Below are 13,262 nucleotides of genomic sequence, written 5' to 3' on the forward strand. Positions count from 1 at the left end.
AGCAAAGGGAGATTCTGGAGAGAGTGCAGAGTGCCGGGACAGCTAAGGTTCCCCAGGGGTTCTCCAGACCTTTCTGGGAACCCAGGAGATCAAAACTCTTGTCGTGATGATACTAAGACATTGTTTGCCTCTTTCAGTCTCAGCTCTTGTCCTGAGTTTGCAGTGGAATTTTCCAGAGGCAGCACATGGAAGCAGAAACAGATATGAACATCTGACTGTCCACTATGAAGTCAGGCATAAAAGAGATTTTCAAAATCTAAAACTCTTTCTCACTAAGTATTTTTTCTTTCTGAGTACATGATTATTTTTTCTAAAACATGTTATTTACTATATTCACATGCTTTTAATGCTATTTAAAAGAAGTCATCAGTAAATATTATTTTTAAATCTTAGTTTTAGTTTTGAATAGAGTAAATGTTGATAAATATAACCCACGATTTTAAAAGCTCCTTAAGGGCCTCAATTATTTTTAAGCGTGTAAAGATGTCCTTACTCCAAACACTTGAGAATCCTATGCTAGAGAATCCCATCAGAGCTGAGGAAAATTAAATTTGACCATTTGTGGTCAAATTAATTCAGAGAATGTGGATTGCTGAGAAGGTAGCATATTCTTTCTGGAGAAAATCAGTCAAAGAGCAGTTGTAGTTAGCTACGGGTTGCTGGGCTAGGTGGCCACTGGTGGGATAACTAAATTTCAGTAACACTCCATAAATTAACTTGTAAACCTAAAAAAAGTTGCAATACTGCCATCTAGTGGTCCATAGTGAAAATAATTTAATATATTTTTTCATTGGAGTTACAATGATTGCTTCAGAATTGAAGGACTGTAGGGACTCAGTTAATAGTTGTTTAATGCCCTGTATTTCCGATGTTTAGATCACCAAATATGTACCTTTAAATGTCTCCCTTCATTTCCTTCTGTATTAATGCTTCCTCTTGAGGTTAGGGTAACCCGGTAGGGTGGGATATACTTCATTCCAATCTGTGTTCCTGATTTAGTGCTGTCTTTGGGGAACTAAAAAAGTAACTTTTTTCACTTTGGGCATTTAAACTAACTCCTCTCTCCGTGGGCATTTAAAAATGAATGACCTTTTCCTTGTGGATTTATTTTAGAGATACAGAAAGGCTTCAAAGACAGTCCAGTGAGACCCCGTGTCCTCTTCACCCACTTTCCCCTGTTGTCAACATTCCACATGCCTGTGGAACACGCTGGGCACCTGGGTGAGATGACCCACATTGAGGCACGAGACTGTGAGGTTGCAGAAATAGAAGCTTGGGGAGCAGGGAGGTTGGGCTAGACCACAAAACAGGTCACCTATAGAAGCAAGAAAGCCGCAAACCTATGCGTTCAAAATTCTGAGTGAAAATTATTTTCATCAGAAAATCCTATAGTGTATAAACCACATAGCAAGTGTGATGTTATAATAAAGACAATTCTAGAACTACAAGGTTTCAAAAGGTGTACCTTCCACCCCCTTTTGTCAGGAAGTTATTCATGGATTTGCTTCTCTAAAAAAGGAAGAAGAAACAGGGAGAAAGCCCAGGAGACAGGGGAGCAGGTAGCAGATGATATAACTTAGCTCAGCGGCCGCCTAAAAACAAACAGTGCACAATGGAGCAGGAAAACAGAGGTGTTTGAACAACGAGGAGATTTATGGTTCTGTCAGGGTGTTTGGGGATGAATTAGTTATAGGGATAGAAAAAAATAAATATAAAACCCAGACAACTGATTAACCCCAGAGGAAATAAATAGTTGCATATAAGCATGGTATACCACATGGCTCAATTTTTAACTGTATGTAGTCATAGTAATGTAAATGTCAAATACATATTTAAACAGAACAGGTAATCTTATCCTGTTTAGTGGATTGCGGGGGATGAGGGGCGGGGGGAAGGGGGAGAAAGAGTGAGAGAGAAAGAAAGAGAAGTAGGATTTTCTACTGTATCCAGAAGTCAATGATCAGTCTCTAAAATCTAAAAACAAATTCCGAAGCACCAGTATCAGCCTATTATTTAAACCACATGGAAGTAAATGCAGTCTTTTCTTTTTATCCACAGTTTCACGTTCTGAGGTTACAGTTACCTATGGTCAGCTGTGGTCTGAAAATATTAATTGAAAAATTCCAGAAATAAATAATTCCTAAGTTTGAAAATGCACACCTTTCTGAGTAGCATGAAGAAATCTTATGTCAGGCTCTGTCCTGCCCAGGATCTGAGTCATCCCTTTGTCCTGCAGCTCCACGCTGCAGACACTCCCCATGTGTTGTTAGTAGGTGATGAGATTGACTGACATGGCATCAAGTGCTGTTTTCAAGGAAACCTTATTGTACTTAAAAGTGGCCCCAGAGGCAAGAGTAGCTTAATGCTATGTCACAGTGCCTGTGTCATTCACCTCCCTTCACCTCATCACAAGAAGAAGGGTGAGCACAGCACAAGAAGATATGTTGAGACAGAGAAACCACATGCACATAACTTTTATTATAGTATATTGTGAAAATTGTTCTATTTATTAGTTTTTGTTGTTAATCTCTTACTGGGCCTAATTTAGAAATTAAACTTCATATATATACTAGAGGCCGATGCAGGAAATTTGTGCAAGAATAGGCCTTCCTTCTCCTGGCTGCCGGCACTGGCTTCCCTCTGGCACCTGGGACCTGGGCTTCCCTCGCAGCCCCGGGTTCATCTGGAAAGTCATTCAGAAGGATGTCCGATCTAATTAACATATTATGCTTTTATTATTATAGACTAGAGGCCTGGTGCATGAAATTCATGCATGCCGGGGGAGGGGGGGTCCTTCAGCCCAGCCTGTACCCTCTCACAATCTGGGACTGCTGGCTTCTAGCTGCTTACCTGTGTTCCTGCCTGATTGCTCCTAACCACTCTGCCTGCCTGATTACCCCTAACCACTCTCCTGCCTGCCTGATCACCCCTAACTGCCTCTGCCTTGGACCCCGCCGCCATGGCTTTGTCAGGAAGGATGTCCGGAAGGTTGTTTGGCTGTTTGGTCTAATTACGCTTTTAGTATTATAGACTAGAGGCCTGGTGCACAAAATTTGTGCCTGGGGGGTGTGTGTCCCTCAGCCCAGCCTGCACCCTCTCTAATCTGGGACCCCTTGAGGGATATCTGACTGCCCGTTTAGGCCTGATCCCTCTCACAATCCAGGACTGCTGGCTCCCAACCACTCGCCTGCCTGCCTGCCTGATTGCCCTTATCCACTTCTGCCTGCCAGCCTGATCACCCCCTAACCACTCCCCTGCCAGCCTGATTGATGCCTAACTGCTCCCCTGCCAGCCCGATTGTCCCTAACTGCCCTCCCCTGCCAGCCTGGTCGCCCCCAACTGCCCTCCCCTGCAGGCCTGGTCACCCCTAACTGCCCTCCCCTGCCGGTCATCTTGTGGTGGCCATATTGTGTCCACATGGGGGCGGCCATCTTTGACCACATGGGGGCAGCCATCTTGTGTGTTGGAGTGATCGTCAATTTGCATATTGCTCTTTTATTAGATAGGATATGGTTTCATATTACCCATGGTTTTAAATATCTACTGGGGATCTTGGAACATATCCCCTTCAAATAAGGGTGTGTGTGGGGGGAGGGGCGTGCTACTGTACTAGAAGAAACAGTTGAAAATAGTTACCTCTAAGAAGTAGGGATTAGGAATTGGGAGGAATTGCTTAAGGGAAAATTCTAGTAGGATTATGTGGCTTTAAAAAACAATGTCCATGTATTTCATGAAAAGGCAAAAGATCAGATGAATGGGTGACCCGCCAAAGCAGGGACTAGGTCAGCACCCAAGCTGATCCAAGTTCGTTAAGAATCAGGGAGTGCCTGGAGAGAAAAGTCCAAATGTTCACCTGGTACAAAGTGCCTGGCATTTTATCAAGTCACTTTAATCTTTAATCTGTCCCCTTGCTCATTTGCATACACAGTGGCTCTCTGTGACCCTTGTCAGGGGTGAGAGTTTACTTACTATTTGCACAATTGCTGGGCTGCTCTGGCAATAGGCCACAGTGCTCCTGTGGGCTGAGTGTCCAGGTGGCCAGCTGTCTCCCTGGAACCATGGCTTTCCCTGCGGGATTTGGATGGGGGGCAGCCACCGCGGCTTATCAAGTGGAAGGTAGGAGACGCTCCTTTCCCTTGGCTAGGGCTGGGATGAATTACTCCTGGTGGGTTCTGTATGTCTAGGGAAAAGGATGGGGTGAGAAAAAGAAGGAAATGGATTGCAGAGTCTATAACTATATAAATGGACTGTGCCCCCTTGCACGCAGAAGAGGCTCACATTCCATGGTCCTTTCCTGAGGCACAAGGGGGATAGTGGGAGAGCTGAGCACCAAGCTGCAGCTGTATTTTTGGTTCGTCCAACCTTACCTCTCACATCAGTTTACATTGGACCAGCTGCTTTTGGCTTTGGTCATTGGTTTCTTGAACACGTTTGCCCCAACACCCCTAAAAATAACAATGTTTCCTATTGACTGGAAAAATATTGGGTAACTAAATAGGCTGGCCCTCCAGGAATGAAAGCAAGACAACCTTGGTTAGTTTCCTTGTCAGGAGAGAAGTCAGACAGACCAAAGGCGTGGTCAGAGAGAGGAGTAGAAGGAGAGCTGAATGAAGTGAATGGAATCAGGTTCTAGCAGCAGCAAGTTTGGTGACAATGGGGTCTGGAGCCAGACCCCCTAGACTTGGGGGTCTATCTCTACATTATTTTCAAATTAAATTTATTGGGGTGGCATTGGTTAATAAAATTATATAGGTTTCAAATATACAGTTTTATGATATATCATCTGTATATTGCATTTTGTGCGTACCACCCAAAGTCAAATCTGCTATCACCATCTGTCTGACCCTCTTCACCCTTTTCTACCCTCTCACCCCTCTGCCCTCTGGGAGCCAGCATACTGTTGTCTGTGTCTATGAAGTTTTATTTGTTTGTTTTTCTTGTTTGTTCATTTGTTGTTTTCAGTTTTATGTGCCACATCTGAGTGAAATCATATGGTTTCTTAACTTTTTCTGTCTGACTTGTTTCACTTAACATGATAGTCTCAAGGTCCAGCCATGTATTTTTTTGTCTTTTCTTATGGCTGAGTAGTATCCCATAGTATATATGTACCATGCCTTCTTTATCCAATCATCTATCCAAGGTCATTCCAGTTATTTACATGTGTTGGCCCCCATGAACAATGCTGCAATGAACATAGGGTGCATATGTCTTTGTGAATAAATATTTTCAATTTTTTTTATCTGGCAGGTACTTAGAAGAGGGGTTGCTGGCTCATCTAGTAACTCTATTCTTAATTTTTTGAGGAGCCTCCACTATCTCTACATTTTACCAGCTCAGTGTTTCTTTGGGCAAGTTACTCAACGTCTCTGTGCCTCCTCATGTGTAAGCTGGAGATAACTATAATGTTGCTGTGAGTTAAGAAAGATGATGTATAGTAGCTGCTTGGGGCTGAGTAATGCTCAGTGCATGGCATTTACTATATTTAGTGGGATCACAAAGGGATTACTGAGAACGACTCACTATAGGATTCTGCAGTTAAATTGATAGGAAGATCCAATCAGTTATACAAGACAAGATGGTGGGTTTTGGGTACCAGTTTCAAGGTCCTGCTTGCTCAGGCCTCAGGAATAATGACATTGCTTGTCCATTCAGAGGTCCCCTCCTCACAGGGTCTCAGGATCTCAGTGTCACTGCACGGATTTCTTCTTCTGGAGGCCATTTGTCCCCTGCTCTTTTGTGCTGGCTACAGCCTGATTTTAAGGTCTTTATGTGTGGCCTCACACTGCTCTTGTGCTGTTTACTCTCTATCAACAGCTTTCAGGGCGGGGAACTTGATCCAATGTGACTGCTCTCTTTGTTAACCTCACACAATGACTTCTATATGTTTGCTTGTTTCCCACCTCTTACCTTCCCTCTTGTGCTGAGTGACTCTGGGCAAATAACATAGTCGTCTCAGTTTCCTTATTTGTAGAATTAGGAAATGGTCATGCCCACCTTCTAGGCTTGTTCTATAATTAAACTAGTTGGCATATGTAAATGGACAAGCGTGCCTGGTACATAGTACCCAGAAAATAACAGCAATAACACTATTAATAATCCTGGTGCTATTACTATAAGTAAAAATAGTATTATTATTGTTGTTATTTTTCCTGGTTGGATTCTCTCCTATTCTGTAGCGACAAGTAAGTTACTTTTCTGCTCTGTTTAGTGAAGATGCTCATTTCCACTTTGGCTAGCACATTAGAATATGCTCCCTCCTTGCTCATTCTACCAGCAGCTGCTGGGAGAGTTGCTATTTAAATACCCTGTCCCCATTGCCCAGACCACATGTGCAGGCTGTCAACCTGTGGCTTTGTTAAATCCATGTGGCCTGGGGTTTAGGAGCTCTGGCCACCCTGTCACTTTTTGATTTTTGAGAATCTGAACTGCAGGGCCTCCTTGGCCTCTGAAAGTCTGCAGAGCCATTGGAGATCCCAGACACTCAGCCAAAAGGAGGACTGCACGTGAAGTGTGCTTGTTAAGAAAAGAAAACTAATGTTTCCGTGATTTGTTATAACAATGTGTTATAAGACATTACCGTGTATCTCTTTCCACTGATGTTCAAAACACAATTGTCTGTGTAGCCTTCTTTGTTTTCAGATACCCTCTCGAGAGCCCTGAGTTATAATTCTCAGACTCCACCACCTCCCCACTCACCTGCATGCATGTACCGCACCCCTGCACCGAAATGGAGCTATTGTTGTTTGGGAGACAAGGCGCTGTCAGGGTCCCTGCAGGCAGGGCTGACTGAAGGGCAGGACAGTAGCTTCTGATCACTGGATCTCCTAACATACTGTCTCCTTGGTTGCATATTTCACCAGACCCCTGGCTCTTCCTTCCTCCTCACCTTGTTCATTTCCTTTCTGCCGCCACTCATGACCTCCCTGTTTAGGGTTTTAAAGATTAGTTTAATGTCACGTTTATTATAAGAGAGTTGGCTGTGTGGTGCCTCACGCCTTTTGGAGGAAAGCACAATCTAAACCCAATAAATATTAAACAAGTGGTATAAGCAGGAGGAAAATGATGTGTTTTAGGTGGGTTGTAAAGAACATTGTAAAACCTGTAAAAATGTATTTGTTAGATGAAGAGGCAGGGGATAAAATGCAGATAATCATCGTTTTACGGCAGTGAGTCCCATGTAATATTTCAAAGCATAGAAACATTTCCAGGACTGTTAACCCTTTGGGAAGATGACTTGCTTCTCTTCCTGCCTGGAGGGAATAGAAGGCACAAATGGCAGGTAGCTCAGTGGCATTTTATTTACGTTCTCCTGGTAAGCTGTGGAGGAGTGTGAAAATGACATTTAAGACCCAACGTTACAGCCCTCGCTGGCTTATAACTCCCAGTGGTTTCAGGGAGGGCTCCTTAAGGGTGAATGTACTTTGCAAACTCCCACAAACCCTAAACAAAGTCTAAACTACTCCTTTAACGCCTCCTTGTGGGATCTGGGTTTGTGGTTCCTGAGGAGGCAAAGGCCTCAGTTTTATGAATGTCATTATTCATCTCGATATTGCACTGGATACCAAGATAATGTTTGAGTTTGATTTAACTTTGACTTTGCCCTTATGTTGGCAGAAATTGGGGCTGGCATCAAACTTTGGCCACTTATCTGCCTTGGTGTGTTGAAGGTGAAATTCTGTAGTTGAGAAATTTGGGGTTAATTTTGCACTAAAAATATGGGAGAAGAAACAGGACAGCTGAATTAGTTGGCTTTAGGTACAGTTTGTGGTGCTTCTATCAAGGCTGTTTCTTCTCTGGTACCTTTTAAAACGTAATTGGTCCACACAAACCCAAGCTAGAGGCATACTTAATCTACCTGCCATAGCTATTAGCACAGATCTTATATTTATTTATTTTATTTTTTTATTTTTATTGATTTCAGAGGGGAAAGGAGAGGCGGAGAGAGAAACATCAATGATGAGAGAGAATCATTGATTGGCTGCCTACGGCACCCGCCCTCCTCCCCACCTCACCCTCCACTGGGGATCGAGCCCACAACTTGGACCTGTGCCCTTTATCAGAATCGAACCCAGGACTCAGTCCACAGGCTGACGCTCTGTCCACTGAACCAAAACAGCTAGGGCTGGTCCCATACTTCTTTAGACCACTTCCTGTTTGCTTTCTTCAACCAGTTTGGGCTGTGTATCTTGATTCCTACATTCTCTTAAACCCCTTGGATTAAACATCCCAGTTTGGGACCTGATCTTTTGGCCATCCTAGGTAGCCTTATACTAGAACATGACTCACCTATTCTTTGTCTGGTCCACTTACAAAAGAAGGAGGGAAAGCAAGCATAGTGCACAGGGAAAAAGAAAGAAGAGGGATGAACACTTTTCCTTAAAATTTCTCATAGCTTAAACATTGATGTGACGGGAACCACTCTCATTTCTTTCCTCCAGTTTCAAATTTGAGATCCATAAAAATCTTAGATATTGCCTCCCCGTTTTTATCGTACAGTGAAATTATATGGGCATCATTGATAGAGAATGGGCTTATGCAGGAATGATATTTGATATTCATCAACTGATATTACCAATCAGATGTCATCCACAGACAATAGGTGTAGACTAGATTAACACCTGCATTGATTAATAAGAGTGGATGCCAACTGTCAACAACTGCTTTGGACCAGGCTGGTGCCCATATAACTAATCAGTGTGGGTGTCAGCTATAAACAACCACTGGGACCACACTTCTATATCCTGTTTGAATTTCAGCCTGGGGCTTTTGAGTGGAGTACCTCTGGGGTATTCCAACTCTGTTTGTGGACTACTGGAGAGTTAAGTGACTTACCTTCTCCAAGCCTCAGATTTCTCACCTGCAATATTCCTAATGCTGATCCCTTTTTTTTTCTCAAAATGTCATTGGATGAATATTGGAGAACTTTTTCTTACATTTTTGTGTTTTTTTGAAATTTCATTCCCTCAGCCTTTTCTTCCAGGTTACTAATTTGGACTTTAGCTTTATTCATTCTATTTTTTTCAACCCCTCTATTGAGTATTTAATGGTGACCATCATAATTTTAGGTTTTAGGAACTCATTCTTACTCTCTGATTGCTTCATTTTTAGGAAGCCATGTTTTGTTTTCTGGATGTAGTCACCCTTCAAATATTCTTAAGAATGCTAGTTTAAAAAATTAAGTTACCTTTTTATAATTCCTTTTTTTTTCTGATATTTCTTTGAGATCATTGGGTTATTTGTTTATTTTCATCTTTACCTTTCATGTTATTTGTTTTTGGAGAATGTATGGCCATCCTTGAGTGCCTGTTCATGCTCGTGAATGAAAGAATAGGTCGATTGCTATCCATAAGAGAGGTAAGTTTCCTTTGAAGTTAGGTAATTCTATTTAATGGAAACAGGGCTCTCTCTAGGACAAGATGTCAACCTCAAAGGCTAACACGGGCCAAATAAACAAGGTTTAAGTTTATGTGGGCCACAAAAAACCAAAAGCTTCAATTTTCATAGAAATGTAGGTTTATTTTGATAGAGACATGAATGCAAAGGGCTGAAATAAATGAGAAATCATTAACATAAAATAATAGAACATTTTAATAAAAAGTAATATTTTTTCTTGAACATTAACTTACCAGACACTGGAATAACTGCACAAATTAATAAGCGTAATGCAAATAAACCTATTTTTCTTGTCTCTGAAAGCAAAATATTTCCTGTTGCACACACCAAACAAGTCAGTACAAGACTAATGACGTGGCAATCGGCTGCTAAAATATTTACTGCTAGTATTAGTGGCGAGAAATGGTGCGCCTGCGCGTAAGGTGGTGCATAAGGTGGTGCTTAAGGGAAATGAATGCAACACGATTATAGCAATCAGTCATTAGCGAATGTTGTAGTTCATTAATAACAATTATGTATAACAGGATATTATAAAAATTAAGTTACAAAATTTTTATTAAAACGTTTCTTACATACTGTTATATTGGCTGGGCCACAAAAGTATTCGTTGTGGGCCACGACTTGACTTTGCTCTAGAAGAAGCAGGGTTCTGTGTAAGTGGGTTGGCATCTATTGAAAGACAGTGTCCTCATGAAGGACAATGTGAGTGAGGGGAGAACAGCAAGATTTAGACCCCAATAACTGCCATATGGCGAGGACTTTAAGGAAGGATGTGTATGCTTTTTGTTTTATGTTTTTTGTTTTTTTTTCTCCACTGCCCTTCAAGTTCATGTTTAGTTCTAGAGTTTGACTTTTCTTGACCAGCTCAGTACACTTTTTAAATGTCCAAGGGACATTTGGATATTTATAACATCATTCACAGGCCATACAAATTATTGACTTAAAAAATAGCCTGCTATTTTGGTCAAACATTTAATTAACTTATCCCTAATTCCTTGGTAGGGCCAGACCAAATGATTTTTCAGGCATTATAAAACCCTGGGGCTGCACGTCCCCCCCCCCCCCCCCCCCCTCCGGTTTATGAGGAGAGGAGCCAATCTGGCCAGCAGTAGGATAGGACAGATAACCTTTGTGTTAATTACTGTAATGGTGGCTCTGAGGCCTGCTCTGCTCTCTGCATTGTTCCACCCACAGATTCCCTAGGGCAGCAACCTTTCCGACCTCAAGGACCACCAGTGGTCTGAGGACCACCAAGACCGCTGCCCTACAGGACTCCTTATCAGCCATCTCCAGTGTGTGAGTTTATATTATAGTTCTTTGTTTTAGTTTCTCAGACAATTCAGTCCTATTTTTTTCAATTATCTAGAAATTACTTAGTAAATATAATAGTCTATTAGAACTTTACTTTTTGTTTTCAGCTCTGTTGTGGGTTCTTTTTTTTTTTTTTTTAAAAAATATTGTTGTTTCTATTGGGGATGGGAGAGGGGGAAGAATTAAATATGTATACTCCACTCCTCATCTTAAACTGGAAGTCTTTATTAATATGCATTAATATATGAAAGTGCTCCATAGACCATGAAATATTATTGAAAGTTAACAGATGAATTTGCCCTTATCCTCTTACCATTAGCACCCTCCTCATCATCTTTAACACATCCAACCTGTAGATCTGAATTTTCTTGCCCTATGCTTTTAGAAGGTAGGTAACATGAAATTTCAGACAACCACACAAAAGAAAGTGAGATATTCAATGAGAGGAAAGCCACAGTGAAGGAGGGCTACTGTGACCAAGAAAGAAGGTGTGTCTAGGCATCTGTTTCTGAGGTCAGCTCCTCCAGGCCACCTTCACTTTCCATTATGTCTTACCTCCCTTTATTCTCAATACACGAATTCTCCATGTTCCAGATTTTCCAGTTTTTCTGTTGGCTTCAAGAGCAGTGCTGAAAGGTATCTGCTGCCAGCACTATAATTTTCTGTCGGTTATTTGTCAGTAAGGGCCTCCCTGCTGTTTGTTCTTTTGTATCAGTAAAGTTGTGAGGACAGAATGGATATTAACCACATATGTTTAGAGCAAAACAAAATGATTGTATTATAAAAGTAAGATAATTGTGGAACATTAAAAAAATATAAACAAGGAAGAAGTAAAATTTAAAAATTAACTAGAGAGGAACTTTCAAATTTTGAGTACGTACTTCCAGTCTTTATACATTCACAGACTTTCAGGCACACATACGATTTTATTTATTTGCTAGAGTCCCGGTGCACAAGTTTCGTGCATGGGTGAGGTCCCTAGGCCTGGCTGGCGATCAGGGCCAATCGGGGCCTTCTGGCTGCTGGCTGGAGCCTTCCCTCCCTCAGCCCCTCCCCCCGGCCGGTCCTGCCTTCCTGCTGGCCACCGACTGCAGTCCGGGGCCTGCTGGATGAGGGGAGGGACGAGGGGAAGTTGGCTGGCCATGGGAGTTTGTCTGTGAGAGCACACTGACCACCAGGGGGCAGCTCCTGCATTGAGTGTCTTCCCCCTGGTGGTCAGTGCACATCATAGCGACCAGTTGTTCTGGTTGTTCTGGTAGTTCCAGCATTCCGGTTGCTTAGGCTTTTATATATAGATTTTTTCATCCTGATAGGAACATTCTGTAAATGGTTTTGGTTTCTTTGAGATACGTATAAATATCTCAATAAGCTATAACATGTCTGCATCTTTTCTACTCTTCTGGTGTCCTTTCTCCCTTACCTATCTGTCTATAGTTGCACATGTCAGTCAATACATTTAACCTTGTAAAACAAGAACAAATCTGCTGCTTCTCAATGATTTGTATGGATTCAAGGTTCTATATATTATCCTACATATTTGTACATTACTTTTTTTTTTGTCACCACTAATTTCATCGGTTAAACTAGGACATTTGCTTATCTGGATGAATATGTGGCAACATTATACTGGAAAACAAAAGGCATTACTTGTGCTGTTCCTTCCTGGGCCTGCCCATCGGGTGGGGATTGCTTTCTAGGTAAGTTCACTGATGCACAAGGTTGAGTGATTCTTTAAAAATTATTACACTGTCACACAATGCCCACGCCAGAAATATAGACTCTTGTTAGACTTGTCCTCTTATTCTCTCCTTTATTTAACCAACTAATTTTTATTCTGTATTCTCTAAAACTCTTGATTTCATCCCTCCTCACCATTACTAGTACCTTTCCCTTAGTTCTGAAACTTACCATCCCTAAAGTTCCTTTAAGTCTTCTTAAAGTCTGCTTCCCTCCCCTCCACTCTGCTCCAACCTTTCCGGCATATTGCTGCTAGCATGGTCTTGAAAAATTCTGACCACTTCATTCTAGTTTTTGAGGGATAGCATGAGCCTTGAAATCAAACAGACTAGGTTTGAACCCTGACCCCTCCACTTACCAATGAGTTGTGTGATCTTGGGAGATATCTGAGCTTTGTATGCCTCAGTTTCCTCATTTGTAAAATGGGAAAGTAACACTGCCTATCTCATGGTTGTTATAAATATTAAATTTGTTTGTGAACATCAACTGCCTAGAATAGTGGTGGGCAAACTACATGGGTTCAAATATACATGCTAAAAATTAATTAAAAAATGCAGTGTCTTCTACAGAATACTTTTTGATCTTTTTGCATGGCATTAATAAAAAACATTTCTGCCCAGTTGCTGGCTTGATCCCTAGTGCAAGGTGTGCAGGAGGTAGCTAATCAATGATTCTTTCTCATCATTGATGTTTCTATCTCTCTCCCTCTCATTTCCTCTCTGAAGTCAATAAAAAGTATATATTAAAAAAAACAACACCTCTGTGTTTTACCTCTGACTTCATCCCTAACGCATCTCTTGCTTCTTCTTCATTTTTACCTT

The 13,262-nt window shown here is 41.6% G+C and overlaps 1 protein-coding gene across 1 annotated transcript in view; it reads left to right on the forward strand.

Moving 5' to 3' along the window:
• Positions 1-4,039: 4,039 nt before the first annotated feature.
• Positions 4,040-13,262, forward strand: part of LOC118650498 (cytosolic beta-glucosidase) — a 118,112-nt gene continuing 108,889 nt past the window's right edge. Inside the window, exon 1 of the mRNA XM_036298942.1 lies at positions 4,040-4,116. Coding sequence (XP_036154835.1) covers positions 4,059-4,116 — 58 coding nt within the window. The 5' untranslated portion in view covers positions 4,040-4,058. The remainder of the gene's footprint in view (positions 4,117-13,262) is intronic.

This window comes from Myotis myotis, unplaced genomic scaffold (genome assembly GCF_014108235.1).
Source record: "Myotis myotis isolate mMyoMyo1 unplaced genomic scaffold, mMyoMyo1.p scaffold_m19_p_1, whole genome shotgun sequence".
Taxonomy (NCBI): domain Eukaryota; kingdom Metazoa; phylum Chordata; class Mammalia; order Chiroptera; family Vespertilionidae; genus Myotis; species Myotis myotis.